At 44.4% G+C, this 15,918-nt stretch overlaps 1 protein-coding gene across 4 annotated transcripts; it reads left to right on the top strand.

Moving 5' to 3' along the window:
* The first annotated feature begins 241 nt into the window (after window positions 1–241).
* On the top strand, window positions 242–15,729 carry virma (vir like m6A methyltransferase associated). 4 transcript variants are annotated; one of them, XM_024799017.2, is made up of 27 exons: window positions 242–371; window positions 813–925; window positions 2,785–2,871; window positions 3,809–3,857; window positions 3,947–4,109; window positions 4,250–4,369; window positions 5,167–5,388; window positions 5,938–6,668; window positions 6,864–7,001; window positions 7,092–7,318; window positions 7,415–7,942; window positions 8,048–8,202; window positions 9,416–9,498; window positions 9,719–9,812; window positions 9,942–10,330; window positions 10,419–10,574; window positions 10,662–10,897; window positions 10,992–11,241; window positions 11,327–11,544; window positions 11,681–11,813; window positions 12,506–12,646; window positions 12,742–12,896; window positions 13,112–13,208; window positions 14,211–14,377; window positions 14,471–14,820; window positions 15,029–15,175; window positions 15,287–15,729. In XM_024799017.2, exons 1-27 carry the CDS (start codon window positions 309–311, stop codon window positions 15,544–15,546), a joined length of 5,472 nt encoding a protein of 1,823 aa, XP_024654785.2. In that variant the 5' UTR covers window positions 242–308; the 3' UTR covers window positions 15,547–15,729. The 4 variants fall into 4 exon arrangements, with proteins under 4 accessions (XP_024654785.2, XP_076746100.1, XP_024654784.2 ...); XM_076889985.1 differs by having other exon boundaries at window positions 5,167–5,418; XM_024799016.2 differs by having other exon boundaries at window positions 5,167–5,418; window positions 6,864–7,318; window positions 15,335–15,729.
* Window positions 15,730–15,918: the final 189 nt, after the last annotated feature.

The raw sequence follows: 15,918 nt of genomic DNA, 5'->3' as shown, positions 1-15,918 counted from the left end.
TTTCTGATATGATTAACTGATTTAAACTTTTTTAAATACAAAATAAAATGTCTTACAAAAGAAAGAAATATCCCTCAGAACACTTTTCAACTTTTTTCTCTCCTAAATCTAAATCGAAGCAAATATGAATTTTCCAACTAAATTTCTCATACCAACAACAACTATTACTACTACTACTACTACTAATAATAATAATAATAATAATAATTTATTTATTTTGTTTTGTTTTTGTAGGGGGGGTGCTTGCTCCGGAAGTATTGACTTTAATCCGGAAGTTTACCCCTGGCCCGGCCGATAGCAGTGGAGCGATGGCGGGGGACCCTTCAACGGAGCTTCTTTTTCTGGATACGTTTAAGCATCAGAGTGCAGAGGTAGTGTTGTTTAACACTTAAACACACGCTTTTATGTTTACTCCATGACCACCTGCATTAAAAGTTAGTTTCAAGCGCGTTCAGGAGTTTTGAGGAAGGATGCTTAACTTCCAGGCTAACGCCGTTAGCTAACCTTAGCAGCTATGTGATGTCATTATCCTGGTTTTAAGCAGCGATTACTGCACAGCTGCCCGTTTATACATAACGCGTTTGTTTGATGTGAATGTAATCCTTATACATTAGTAGCTCAAAGAGTTGCCGTCTTTTGTGTCTTTGCACAGTTTGATTGGTGGTTAGCCAGGTGGCTAATGCTAACTTTAAAGTGTCAGGGAGCATGTTTACCTCGAAGCGGGAGTAAAAGTGACTAATGCGGAAGGCGTAGGTTATAAATGAAACATTTCATCATTGTTTGTATCAGCAATCATGTCTCCTTTGTTTCAGTTAACCAACATAGACGTGGTGCGGTTTCCTTGCGGGGTGCTGATCACAGAGGTGCGGGTCATTCCTCCAGGGATCAAAGCTCATAGTAACCTACCTGACAGCAGAGCGTTTGGGTAAGATTCACCATCCCTGCTTGAAAACACACTCATGCATCTTACTGGCTACACCCAGTCAGGCCAAACGAATTCTAATAGCGTTGCCAGCATGTATATTGTTGTCTTTTTACTAATTTTGAGACTGTACCTTTAAAAGGCAAACACCATTTCAGTGTGGCTACCGTCCTCTTCAATGTAGTCTTCTACTAAAGCAAAACCACAACCTGAGCTTTACATGACTCAGTGGACCATTTTACCTCAGAATTGTGCAGAGAAACCTTTAACTTCTGCATAGAACTGATAAGGTTTCATTTCAGAACACAGATTGCCTCAGATGAATCCATTGATTTGTGCATGATAGTGAGAAAGTGCTTAAAGCCATAGGCTAAAGCACTTTGAGTCATGAGCCAAGTCTGATTCAGACTTCTATGGGGAATCTTTGTAAAGTTTACAACACTCTACATAAATGGCTGATGTCAATGCTGGCATTGACGCTTGCGCTGGTGCATTACATATTAATTACCTTGTAGTGATGTCCCGGTGTTTTATATGTGTTGCCAGCTGATAGAAACAAATGAAATGATGTGACTTTGTTTTGTTTTTTAAAGCCTTTTGTGGGACCTTTTGTCCCTGTAGTTGTTCCACTTCTTTATACCTTCCCTTAAGTCCATTCAGATAGTTTTGGTAATCTCCCTCCAGGAATTTGCTGACATTTTTGAGTCTTTATATCTATGGTTATTTTTTCTCATGCTGAAGTGACAATTGTTATTCTGTCACCAATAAATTCAAAAACTGTCAGGTCATGGCGTATGTTTTCAGCTGAAGCATAAATTCCTGTTTAGGATAGAAAAGTGCCATTTATTGCCCGTTATAGCAATGTGGCCCGAAAGTTGATTGATATCATTTGTACTTGCCACAAACACAACAGTGTTCTGGCTACCTTTAGCACAAAAATATCTGAACCTCGTTGTTGGATCACAGCGTTGGTTTGTTTGCATTTCCATCGTTGCTGAGTTTTAAAAATGGCATGTTTGAGTCTTTTGAAGGCGTCTGACTCATCCAGTGATATCATTCTCTGGCCAATCAATGACATGCAGTCTGTTAGTGTCAGATTTTTAGCTCGACTCAAGTCGTTTGGTACCCTGGCCAAGTACTAAAATGCACCTGGTACTACCACTTAATGGAAACCCCTGAAAACTGGGTAAAGTCAAGTAGGTGCTAGTGGAAAAGAGGCAATACTCAATGGTGTCATCTTTGTCCCAATACTAGAAATCAGAATTATATAAGAAAAGCGAACGTTGAATTGGTTTTGAGTTGCAAAAAACCTTCGGTGTTATTGCTATATTGCCTTTAGAGATGTCTTGGGGTCGCTGTTTTTTTTGTTTGGTTTTTTGCTATGGATACCTGAGATAAATGTGTGTGTCTGGGGGAAATGGAGAAGCTTCTGTGAATAAAGAAGTGTGTGCATTTGACACCTGAGCTCCATTGTTGAACAGGTCTCAATTTCCCCCAAACCTGCTGAGTGATGTAATTTAGCTCAATGAACAGACTCAAGAATGCACAGTCCTCTAGCATTGGTATGCATTGTGGTAGTATTGATATTATGATAAAGTGCATTTATTTTCTGGAAATCCATGAAACTCATGATGTATAAGTAACATCTGGTTCAAAGTTCTGCCATAAAAGCTACTTTTATCATAGCTACTATGATCCGTTTTTTGTTGAATTAAAGGCATTAAATTCTATTTGTGTACCTACAAATGTAGCTACAACTGAGTGTTTAATATCAAATCGCACATCGTATCGTTGATGGGTCACTCAGAGTTATAAGGTCCTCTGGATACTCGAGTCCTGATTCTTTTTTTTTTTGTTTCCAGAGAGACTTCTCCTCATGCCTTCCAGTTGGAGCTGTTCTTCAATAATGTTACCAAACCCAACAGCCCCACCTTCCACAGACTGGGCAGGTGAGAATTATTTTCACTCTCCCCTCTCCTGTTTTGTTTTTTAAACCGTTTCTCGTTCTCTACCTCTCCATTTCCTGGTTCAATCTCAAAAAGTCTGTCTCACCTGTAGAACCAGTCACGGTAGCATCTGAGACCTGTTCTCACGCACGCTCCCATATTCAGGTGTCTTTGTTCTTATGCTTGGTCAACTGGTCTCTCCAGAAACCGTGCCCACACTGCAGCAGAAAAAATGTCAAGGTCTCAGTGAAATAGGTGATTGGTGGAATGTTTGAGTCAAGTATTTTTGTTCTAACCTCATAATGACACAGGTGTATGCAGTAGCACCAGAGCGTAAGCCTGTACTTAAAGGTGGCCATTGTGTCAGCGTTATTAAAAAAGAACAAAAAAACTGTGCAAACATAACACACCCGACTTATTATCCCTACTGGGAAGTTTGGGAGGAGATTTTTCAAACCAATGTGATTGCTTTCATAGTATCTTACAAATTTTTAATAGATGTGAATGTAATATTTATGAACAACATTTCTTAGATAAGAAATCAATCTAACATGAAGCCTGATTAAGACCTGTTTGACTTGTAAAACCCTCAAACTACTGTATCTGCTTGGAATAACTACCATATATGTCAGTATGTTGTGACCAGTTGAACCAGATAATTATAATTTTAGAAGAGGTCATCATGTCATGTGACCTGTCACATAAAAAGGTAAATGCCTTTTATTAGAAGTAGTAAGCAAGTAAGGGCAGAGTGCGATATAGAGCATGGTGCGGGTGTATGTGTGTTTTAGACATAGCTACACAGCAATTATATGCTAGTTTAAACTCACGTGCTGAAAATAAACACAGAGACTCATGAGGAACAAACATATGTTAGTTTAGCACTGGTTCATATCAGCACTCTCGCTTTAACCTGCTCTGTCTTGCTTTCTGCCCTCAGTTTGGAATATGATGAAAACAAGTCCATTGTGTTCAGACCCAGCGGAAAGGTAAATGGTCATTCATGGACGAGTAGGTTTTTTCATTCTTCTTCCCACCCTGCTGATTCGTGGATAATTAAATGGATTTGTTCATGCAGGTGAATACAGATGGCCTAGTGTTGCGTGGCTGGTACACAACTCTGACTGTTGCGGTGTACGGGACAGCGGAGCGGCCGCATGGACACGACCAAGACTCACCTCCTCCCCCTCCACCACCACCCCCTCAACAGCCCAGCGGGCTCAAGAGGATCCTTAAACAAGGTGATTTAAAACTGACCGTCACGAGAAATACATTCATTCATTGGGCAGAAACCTCCCCAAGACTAGGAAAAAAATAGTGATTGCAAACCTGTAAATCTCTTCTTCTCCCACATTTTCCTACTTTAAATTGTGCTTTTAAGAGTGGGAAAAAGATGACCAGTACAATGGCAGCCCACCAAGACCAGCACCCAGAGGGCCTCGCACCCCACCTGGTCCTCCACCCCCGGATGATGATGATGAGGAGCAGGTTCAAATGACGGGTATGAACTATAATATATCTCACTATTTCAGCCACTTTTAAAAAACGTATTTGGCTATTGCTTTAGCTGCTGAGACAGTAATTAGTAATAATAATAAAGTGTTTCTTTATATAGAAAAATTCTCCACATACTAAAAAATGATGTAAAAATATGAAAACATAAGGTCATATAAAACTCATTCTGTTTAGAGTTACGCTCAGTTCTTCCTCCCGCTAAGATAAATTGTAAGTAGGTAAATTATTTATATAGCTCCTTGTAAGACCAGAACCAAAGTGTTTTAGAGAGGTGAAAAATAAATAAATAAATAAACAATGTCAAAACCAAACTTCTTAGTAGATGGGTTTTAACCTGTTTTTCAAAGAAGGCCAGAGAGTCAAGGGTGCGGAGAGAGATTTGTAAGCTGTTCCAGTTTTGACACTGAGGTTATGAATCCCCCGTAGTTTTCAGAAAGGTACGTGGAATCACTAGAAGGCCTCTATCTGCGGACCTGAGAATCCTGCTTAGAAAAATGGGGTGGATAGACAGTATAAGTGGGGGCCTCACCTCATAAGGCTGTTAAAGTAAGAACCAAGACTTTAAACGTATACCCAAGTTTAACCGGAAGCCAGTGCAGACTCTTTAACAATGGGGTGATAAGATTTGTTGGTTAGTGTAAGAGTGGGGAGATAGCTGTGCAGAAGAAATGTAACACATTCTCAATAAGAATGATACAGTATCATTTATTAATGAGTTCTTGGTATTAAATGGGTTGTACTCTGTATGTTTGTGTGCCGTGTGTGTTGTTGTAAAATCTACAGTGGGCGTGGCCAAGGAAGAGCCGACCGAGGGCCGTGACGACTACCTGGAGAACGTGTCGCCTGAAAGATCGCTGCCCGCTGACGAGACGTACTCGGATGCTGAACAAGAAGAAGAGGCCGAGGAGGAGGAGGAAGAGGAGGAGCAGGAGGAGGAAGAAGATACACGGACTGAGGGGAGTGCGCCGGAGGAGGAGGATGAAGAAGAGGAGGAGGAGGATGAGGGTGAGGACGAGGAAGAGGAGATGGAGGAAGGTAGGGGAGTTCTTATGCAAGAGTAGGATTGTCTGCAAACCCAAATGGACGCTTCTCCTCTAGAAAATCAACTCTGCTCGTGGTTGCCAGATATCTCGGGTCCACGGGAGCAGGGTCCATTTGGGACTGAGAGTGAGAGAGTGTGTGCTCTGGCATGCTGCATCCATCTCGAACTGCTGGGTGGTGCAAACTCTCAGAACACCCCTGAGGGCAGCTCTGAAGGCTTATGGTTAGACTTCATAAGCCGACATGTGGATGTCTTCCTGACACGTCCTCACAGCCGTCGCTGAGTTTCTGTCATGCATGCAAAACTAACCCTGCATGTTGTGAGTGATGCTGCCAGGTGGTGCCAGGTTTGTGAGTGTATGCAGCTCTGTATGAGAGGGACTATATAGTTTCCGCTGGCCTCCTTATTCTCACTCGGTTTTATATACATTATTATGAAACAGATGATGCATTTTTATAATGCTTTTACAGTGAATAAACTCCCTCCTAAACAACCTTTCCACCTTCTTATAGATAATGATGGCTATGAACAGATTTCCAGCGATGAGGACGATCTGGATAACGGCAGCTTCAAGTTGCAGAACTTTGACATGGACTACACTCCTGAGGATCTTGCATCTGTTCCACCGGTCCAGTACGACCCATATGAACGAGAACTCCGACCCTTGCTCTACTTCACGCCTCCATACAAAACTCGCTTTGATATACAGTTTGAGAAGGCCACTGTGGAGGAGCCCAAGGAGGCAGGTGGAGCAGAAGGACCAGCAGGAGGAGAGGAAGCTGAGGCTGTGGCTCAGCTGAAAGAACTCTTAGCTAGTATTGGTGATGACAGAGATGCACGATGGGTCAGTGCTCTGGAAGAGGCTCCTGGACTTCTGGCCAAAGGGTTGGCTTATTTAGTTAAAAGGGGAGAGGGAGAGATAGAGGACTCTGTTAGAGTTTTAGTCCAGTGGACTCTCCAAGCTCTCAGTATGGAGGTTGCTCTCAAACAGCCCATTGCCCTTAACCTCAGACAGCTGAAGGCTGGTGCTAAGCTAGCTTCATACCTGGCAGAGTGTCCTCAGGGTCTCACGATGCTGCTGCATGAAGGGGTTCTGAATGTGCTGCTGGAGCTGCTCCATACAGACCACGTCTCCTCCACACTGAAGCTGAGTATCCTAAGAGCTTTGGATGCTCTGATCAGCGCTCCTGCAGGGGTGGAGGCCTTCCTACATGCAGGAAATTCAGAGAAGAGTGGCTACCAGGTTAGCAAGAAATATCCAATCATCATTCATCTACTTTTATTTCCATCATATACAGATGTTCTTGTTGGTTTCTAGAGAATAAATTGAATATTAAACCAGCTTTAAATTATGCACATCTAAATTAAGATGATTGTGTCTGAAATAATTCCTCTGACTGATCAAGTCTGACCATCTATACTTTATCCTGCTTCACAGCGTCTGGTCCAGCTGTTCCTGCATGAGGAAACGGTGAGGGTCATAACAGCTGGAAATGCTATATTACAGAAAAGCCACATGTATGAGGTGCTGGTTGACCTACAGCATGCAGCAGCTGCATTGAGTGAACCACAACAGGTAACAACACCCATTCACACCCACACTTTCATATATGTTTCAGTGGCTGAGAATGTTTTTGTGGTAATCCTGCCTGGCCATCATCCTCAGGAGGAGATGGATGATGCAGAGAGCCCTATGGAAGAGGAGCCTTCGCTAAGCTCCACCGCTCTGAGTGAGGCAGAGCTCGATAGGTTGGCAGGTGCTTTGGAAGAGCTACATCACCTGCTAGAAACAGCCCCTCATTGCATGGTGCAACCTCCTGGGAAAGCCTTCCCCACTACTGCTAGAATTACAGGGCCACAGGAGAGGGACAACCCCTACCCATCACTGTATAGGTACATACTAAGACATAAGCATCACAGTGTAGCATAAATTTAAATATAATTTAGACACATTAATACATGTGTATTTTTGCCCTGGACCTCTTTCAGGTATATGCATGCATGTCATTTTCTGGAGAGCACAACGGTGGTGTTGTCAGCAGCTGCTGCAGCCGGCCATCTTGGGGTCACTCAAGCTGTCAGAGAGCTTCTGCGCTTCCTGTCGCTCACCCAGTCGGGTCTGCTCTTCCTTCTCGCCCAGCCCACACCCACCAACCTGCTGTTGCGCCTCCTGGCGTCGATGGCAGAGTCCGAGGCAGAGGAGAGCATGTGTACTGGGGGAGAAGCGGGTCTGATTGGGCCAGGGTGCGGTGAAGAGGGCTTTGGCGTGTGGCTGATACAGGCCCTGCATGCTCTGCAAGGCGTGTCAGAACTCATGAGCCATGTGGCTACAGGAGGAGACGGTGGTGCAGGCCTAGATGAAGGTGACAATCCAGATATACTGGGCACGCTCCATGCGCTTTACCTGATGACCTTTACGCAGACTGGACGCAGCGCCGTAGCTCATGTTTTCAGCCTGGATAACAACCTTTCCTGTCTGGTCACGCTGCTCCAGCACCACAGCAAGGACGGACAGGGGTACACTTGTTATTCCCTACCATTTCTTCTCCCCAACCTTTTTTCTTGTTCTCTGATTTGACTTCAGTATAAATTCATGTTTTTTTGTCTCTCTTCCTCTGTTAGTGAGGGGAAGGCTCGCAAAGCGGTGACATATAACTACGCCTGCATGCTGGTCTTACTGGTGGTGCAGAATTCTAATGAGCTGCGGATGATGGAACAATATGCCGCTCCGCTGCTCTCTATAGCCAAGGCTGATGACACCAATGCCAAGTTACAGGGTAATTCTCATCAATGTCACAACTATATTTAAGTGCCAGCTCAAATATATTTGGGATGCTGCATGTTTAAAAAAAAATGGGAGAGGGAAACAAAAGACTGGAAAAGTAAGAGAAACAGCTGTAGGAACATTTTGCAGCTAATTAGGTTACCTGGCAACAGGTCAGTAACATGAGTGGGTATAAAAAACGCATCTTAGACAGGCTGAGTTTCTTAGAAGTAAGAATTGGTCTGCAAAAACATGTAAATTGTAAAGAATTTGACTGTCTCATCTTTAAATGATTCCAAGAATCTGGAGAAATATCTGAGCGCAAGAAAATCAGTATCGCTGCCGCTGATCTCAGGTGGCACTGCATTAAAAACAGGCACGATTCTGTCATTGAAATCACTTCATGGGCTCATGAAGGCTTCCAGAAATGTAAACACATTTCACCATGCAGGTTAAAGCTCTGTCATGCAGTGAAGAAGCCCTTTGTGAACATGATCCAGAAACACTGCTGTCTCCTCTGGGCCAAAGTTTGTTTAAAATGTACAGAGGTAAAGTGGAAAACACGGACACCATGCTCTCCAGACTGAAGAGATCATCTAGCTTGTTGTCAGTGCTCAGTACTCGCTTCCATCTCTTATGGTATGTCAGCTTACACATCAGGAAAGGTACCATGCATGCATGCTCCCACCCAGATGATTTCTTTTTCAGGGAGTGCCTTTCATTTTTCAGCAAGACGATGCCAAACTGTTTGCTGCATCTGTTACAGCAGCATGGCTTCATAGGAGCAGAGTCTTGGTGCTGAACGGTCCTCTCTCCAGTCCAGACTTCTCACCAAATTAGAACATTTGTAGCATCATGAAACCTAAAACGCCGCACAGAAAACTCGGTGCTGTTGAGCTGCTAAAATCTTATGTCAAACACGACTCGGACAACGGCTGGGCTCATCAGTTTCAAGATTATGGACTGCTGTTAAAAGAGGGGATGTTACACAGTAAACATGTCTCAACGATGTCCCCCAAGCCTTAGTATATTGTTTACATTTTTTGTGATCTTGATCCGATTTTCTCCAAAATGAAATCAAGCTCATTGGTTTCTACCCTCACATATGCCCTCGGGAGGAGAATAAAATGTGCGTTTATGAGATTTGCTTTGCAAATCATTGCATTCTGCATTCTATATAAGACAGTTTTAATTGTTTGAGTGTCTTTGTGTGTGCGTTTCTTTAGAGCTCAGTAAATGGTTGGAGCCAGTGGAGAAGCTTCGCTTTGAGATTGGCAGCATTCCCACCCTTATCGACTATATCAAACAGGTACAGAGCTCTCACTCATTAAACACTCTGCAAGGTAAAGTAAATGAAATGTTTTTTGGCTTATAAGCATCTACACCAGCTGGTAAGCTGACTCACATCTCTGAAATCCACAGAAAAATCCAGGGGGATAAAAAAAGTTAACAACTCTTCACTGAAGTGCTCTGTGATGTATTTTTCAAAGCGGTTTGTCATCCTGAACATGGTTTTCTTTTGACTCCAGAATGTAGAAAATGTGTTAACTGCTGAGGGAACCGGGCTGGTCACTGCTCTGAGGGTCCTCTGTCACATCGCCTGCCCACCTCCTGCTGTAGAAGGTAAGGACCCCAACCAAACTTTGACCCCAAATATGACTTTGTTTTTATTCTGTTTGCTTTTTTATAGTTTTCACTTTATGTTGAGATTAGATTAGATGGTTTTTCAGCAGCTCCTTCTCCACTCCACAGGTCAGCAGAGGGATCTGAAGTGGAGCCTTGCAGGAGTCCAGCTTTTCTCTGGGGAGGGTCTCGATACGTGTGTGCGTGTCCTGCAGAAGCTATGCAGCGTGTTACTGCAGCCGTGGCGCGTGCACGGGCACATGGGTCCGACGCCGCAGCGCTGCATGATCCTCAGTATATGTATCAGCACGCTGCGGTTGCTTCGCACCATGCTCACCGAGCTGCTGCGCGGCGGAGCTTTCCAGTTCAGGGACACTCGCGTGGCCAGCGTGTTGGTGACGCTTCACATGATAGTGTGCTCCATTCCTGCTTCTGGGCGTCTTGATGGGGAGGAGACCAGAGTGCAAGTGCTCATTGTTGACGTCCTGCTCACCTTTACGCAGGGTGTTAATGAGGAGGTGTGTGCGGCATCAGATAACAGTTTTGATACTAAATGGGGCTTCAGTTGAGATTTTTAAGAGACACCATGTTTGTGTCATGCTACAGGTGACCCATACAGAAGAGACTCTGGCCAGCAACACGTGGTCTCTGATGCTAAAGGAGGTTTTGAGCTCACTTCTCAAAGCTTCTGAAGGCCTTTTCTCTGGTCTGACACTGCTGTCTGAGCTTCTGCCTCTTCCACTGCCAATGCATAGCACTCAGGTAACTCTCTCTATCCTGCGCTTTAACCTGCTCTGATATTCTTGTCTTCATACACACATTAATATTAGAAGGCCTTTGGCTCCACAGGTGACATCAGTCCAAGATGTGGCTGTAGCCTTAAACACAAGGAAGCTGTGGAGCATGCACATTCGCGCACAGTGGAAAGTGTTTTCCGAGGCATTCAAATGTGTGTGCACCACCACCTGCCCTCCTCTCCTGGCCATACTCAGGAGAGTGTGCGTTCAGCTGGCAGACTTGTCTTCACCCACTGCAACACACATCATGAAGACCCTGCTGGAGCTCCTGCTGGAGGAGCTGCAGCCGTGAGTGAAGGATGCACAAACTCACACATCAACATAGCGTCTGTGTTTTTTCCTGTAAATCATATTTCAAATGTCTGTAACCTGTTACTTGCAGGGCAGAGGGAAAAAGCGTCTCCTGGGCCCAGGTCCTGCGGCTCCTTTCTTTGATGGATACTCTGGTGTCTCAGAGAGCCTGTAAGAGTGCAACACTGCATCTGCTGTCCGGGTCAGTTTCTGGAGATGAACAGCTGGCCGACCTGTTCCCCTTGTTGTTGTCTCTGTTGGTTCCTCCAACGGATCACTCCATACATCAGCAGCAGTGCAGTGTACTAGTGGGGACAATATTACAGTCACTGTGTGACCAGGTAAAGCTGGAAGTACACAAATTTAAAAAAGAAAAAAAATCTTTTAATGGAAAAATACTAAAAACTGTAAAACTGTCTTCACCAGGACATTTCTCTCGTGGTGTCTCCACCTGGTGAAAGCTGTGTGTCAGAGGCTGAGCAGCTGGCCAATGCACTTCCGGGACGAGAGATGATGTCATCGGTGTGCAGTTCTCTGTTGGAGGTTTTGGGGAACGCAGAGAGCAGCGTGCCCCTCCTCCTCACCTGCATCAGGACTTTGACATTCCTCACAGAGCACGACTACGGACTCTACCACCTCAAAGTGTAAACAAGAACCTTTTCTTGTTTATTTGGCGTAACTGCTTCCCCACCAATACCACCCTGCCATGTTGCTACGGCACACTGTGCCTTTGTCTTAGTTAAAGGAGACGTTGATTACCTCTGATTATCTCTGTTTCAGTGCTCTGAAGAAACATGGCGCTGGGCTGTGCTCGCTGCTGAAGAGGCTGGTGTTGTCCTTCAACAAAGACTCAGCAGATCTGCTCTCATCTCTGCTCGACTTTCTCAGGCAGATCCTCCACACAGAACCAATGGTAAGTACTGCTTAGATGATCATTAAAATCAGGATCCTGTCCCTTTAAACTAGCAGAGAACAAAGCAATACAGCAAACACAAATCACAACATAATAAATAAAACTGTATATTTGACAATAAAAACAGAAGAAAGGCTCAGCATTAAATTAAAGGTAATCTGTTTGAGAACAGAGCAGTTTTTCAAAAAAACAAATGAAGCACTGAAGGAATACGTACAGCTAAATGATTAGTCTGGAGGAGCCCTGAACAATAAAAGCAAACAAACAATCCTCTTTAGAGACGGAGTCATAAAGAGGAGCCGATCAGAGTCGGTTGGTGTTTAATCAGAAGTGTAAGCAGCATCATTTTTTTTAAGTAAGTGTTACTTCTGTGAAAAATATTTGGACAAAAGACTACAAAAGAGACTACAGCAAGGACGTCGCTTCTTTGAAAGCATTCCTCCTTGTCCTTACGTGTTCATGCTAGTAATTTAGTTTTCCTTTTCTAAGAGTTTCCTTCTGCAGCCGCTTTTAAAAAGCTCTATTAATAATGCATCACCTCACAGAAATGACTGGCTCTGCATAAAGGAAAGGCTTTTTCATTGCATATTTTGTCTTGTCCTTCTGATAATCGCTTCTTTTCTCAAGCTTTTTCCAGCTTATCTCCAATCATATTTGCTCTTCATTCTGTACCTGTCCTCGTTTTAATCCAGTGTGCTGAAGAGGGTCACGGCTCGAGCGAGGATCCTGCTTTTGTTCCTCCACGGTTGCTGTCGGGCTCTGAAATGAAAGCTCTGCTCCAGTGGGAGGAGTCAGAGTCACATCCAATACCTGCTTTGGAAAAACAGATAGCGGTATGAAAGATGCACACAAGTACATTGTGTTTATCAAAATAAAGGTCCGGGCTGCCTTGACCTCAAACTTTCAATGCTTTTGTCTATGTCTTTAGAAACTATGTACAGATGACGATTCCCTGGAGACCATGTTGGAGAACGTGATTGCTCTGAGGCAGACGTTGCAGGCGGCCACAAACACGCCTCCTGCAGCTGACACCGAGCCCACTCTGCCAGCACCAGAAACACTCGGGGCCCAGTTTAATCACAGGTTGGTCCTCCGCGTGACGTATTAATACTGAATCATTTTATCCTCATCACTTCGAGTTGTGAAGCTTATACAGCTGGAGCGAGGGAGGATCGCAGTTTGCGGTGACAGATTGATTGAATCAGATATTCATAACAACAACCACTTACACATGAGCCATGTGAAAAATTAATGGGAACGGTAAACTGATCATTGCCCTGGGCCTTTATTGTCTGTAGGACGGTTTTCATTCTGTCTGAAGCTCTGGATGAGCAGCTGAAGGCTCTGTGGTTCTCTCCGTTCCAGACTGATGACATTGAAACAGACCTTGATATGGTAAGTGTGTGTGTGTGTGTGTGTGTGTGTGTGTGTGTGTGTGTGTGTGTGTGTACATTTCCAAGAATCTCTAGAGCTTATGTTTGGCGTGCACATTTATGGTTAATCATTTTTGGATGAAAATTTGATTACAGCTTCTGTTTTATTCACGGTTTTATGCGTTTTTGTATTATTGCTTTTTTTTTTTTTTTTTTACTTGATCTTTGTTGATGTAGAATTTTTTCACATCACCAGCAGTTATGAATCCTTTTCTGCTACTGAAACTCTGGTATATCGAGTCAAAAAGAAATATTTGTTGCTGTTACCGTGTTAGCTTAGTGGGAGCATCATGGTCTGTAAAAAAGTATTTGATTCACTGTGCACCATATGGGTGTAACTACAAAATTGCAGTTGTTGTGGCTGGCCCCTCCCTTAGTGATGGGGTGAGTGATAGGGAGTGCAGTTGTTTGAGAGGCGCTCCGACTGGAGCTGCTACTCCTCCACATCTAAGGGAGCCAGTCCAGGGGGTTTGGGCATCTGACGAGGATGCCTCCTGGGCGCCTTCTGGGTGAGGTGTTCTGGGCATGTCTTACCTGGTCTGGCGAGGGAACTCCTCGATAAGCTGGAGGGAGTGGCTGGGGAGAGCGAGGTCTGAGTTTCTCTGGGTTCGTGACCCAAGATAAGCAGAAGAGGATGGGATGGATGTAAAATGACTACTATGACAGGAAGATTCAATAGGATGAGTCCTATATTTTGGATATTTATATTTATCTACTATCCACTTCTTAGAGTCCTCTCACATATTTTAAGTGCTTTCTGTTCAGTGCTATGTTCTTCCTCTTCTTTTTTAAGTAAACGTTCTTTGCTTCTCTATCTTTAAGGGATTTAAAGGATTTTTTTAAGTTGAGGTTCTTTGCTTCTCTGGCTTGTAAGGAATTTGGAAATACCACAAGCAACAACATTACATGGTCTGTTTATGTTTTCTATATAATATGTATGATTACCTTTTTGTCTGTGTGGCAGGTGAAGGTGGATCTGGTGGGTCTGGCTCAGGAGTGTTGTCCAGAACTGGACCTGAAGGCGGAGCTGGAGCGCTCCTTCTTGTCTGAGCCGTCCTCTCCGGGTCACACAAAACCTACGAAAGGCTTCCGGCTGGGCAAACACAAGCATGAGACGTTCATTACGTCTAGGTACAGCGTCATTGTGATTTCTATATATTTTTATTCGCACAGAATCTAGTTTAAGATCAGTTTCATGGTGTCATCTTGTGTTTGTCTCTGCAGTGGGAAGTCTGACTACGTCGAGCCTGCAAAGAGAGCTCACATCATGGCTGCTCCTCGTGGCCGAGGAGGTCGAGGAGGGTTTGGGCAGAATGTCTCCCGACCGCATGATATCTTCCGCCTGCGCAAACAGAATACTTCCCGTCCTCCCAGCATGCACGTGGATGACTTTGTTGCAGCGGAGTTTAAAGACATTACGACCCCTCTAGGGCTTCTGCCTCCTAAACGACCTCCAAAAAGCGCCCCCAAACCTCCCACCAGAGGGCTGTTCACTGGTAACAGAGGCAGAGCTACTTTCCACAGCCAGACTCGCTTTTTCACTCCACCACAGCCTAAAGGTGTACTGCTGTCAGGTATGTACTATCAGATACGCACGAGTCTCATAGTTGCCAGGACATTGTCATAGTTGCCTCATCATTACATGCAGCACACAGCAGGGAATCCTGGTCATTATCCTGGGAAATACTGTGTTTCGTTTAGCCCTGCACAAACTGCAACTAAAATACATCAATTGTCCAGCAGAGGGTGACAAATCCCCCCCTTTTTTCCCCCGTTCTGTAGGAAACTACACTCGGAGAGAAGGAGGCCGAGGGTCATCGTGGAGCGGTCAGGTTCCAGCTGTTACTCACAGAGGGACCTACAGTGAACCCCGCGGAGGACAGAGCAACTTCACTCGAGGGCCACTGCCTTCTCGGCAATCCCCTGCAAGTAAGGACCACACACACAGTTTTACATTTTATACCGCTCTCTTTTTCAGTCTTTTATGTTCTGTTTTATTGCATTTGTTTTACTTTTTTATCGCTTTGACCTGTATTAAAGGTGTTATAGGGGGAAAAAAAAGTTTGATTCACTCGTTCCACACTTCAGGTGCGTATCGGCTGGCTCTTCGGGATCGAGCTCCACGCGGCAGAGGAGGTACTGGCCTGTCGTGGATTAGCGGCGGAGGAGGTGGCGGTGGTGCCGGGGGAGGCGTCGGTGGAGGCGGTGGAGGGGGAAGAGGATCTCAGGGGAGCAAGTTCAGCGGTGGAGGAGGGAGCGGAGGTGGGAGGGGCAGACATGTTCGCTCCTTCACCAGGTAAATCCTCCTGGACAATGACTGCAGCCTCTCACGGCAACAGAAGCGCCAATCAGGATATTATATATGCTGTCTCCATGGAAACGTGGTGGTATGATGTTGTCACAAATAATGTACAGACTGTGTTGATGTTTTCAGTTTTGTTATTATTAGCTGTATTCAGAAAATAAAAGTGATAGCAAAATGAGGCCTTTGTGTGTGTTTTAAGGGAATGTCAAATAAATAAATCGTCTGTGGTTCTCAGATAAAATGTTTAAAAATGCGATCCCTCTTGTGCTGTCTATCACTGTGTTTGCAACGGCTGCAGCTGCTGCATTTTTCCCGTTTTTTTGTTGTTGGTGGTGATTTTTTTTATTTCTAAGGCTGATCTCATTCG

Source organism: Maylandia zebra, linkage group LG11 (assembly GCF_041146795.1).
Source record: "Maylandia zebra isolate NMK-2024a linkage group LG11, Mzebra_GT3a, whole genome shotgun sequence".
Taxonomy (NCBI): domain Eukaryota; kingdom Metazoa; phylum Chordata; class Actinopteri; order Cichliformes; family Cichlidae; genus Maylandia; species Maylandia zebra.
The sequence above is the reverse complement of the archived record's forward strand: the minus strand, read 5'-3'. Positions and strand labels throughout refer to the sequence as shown.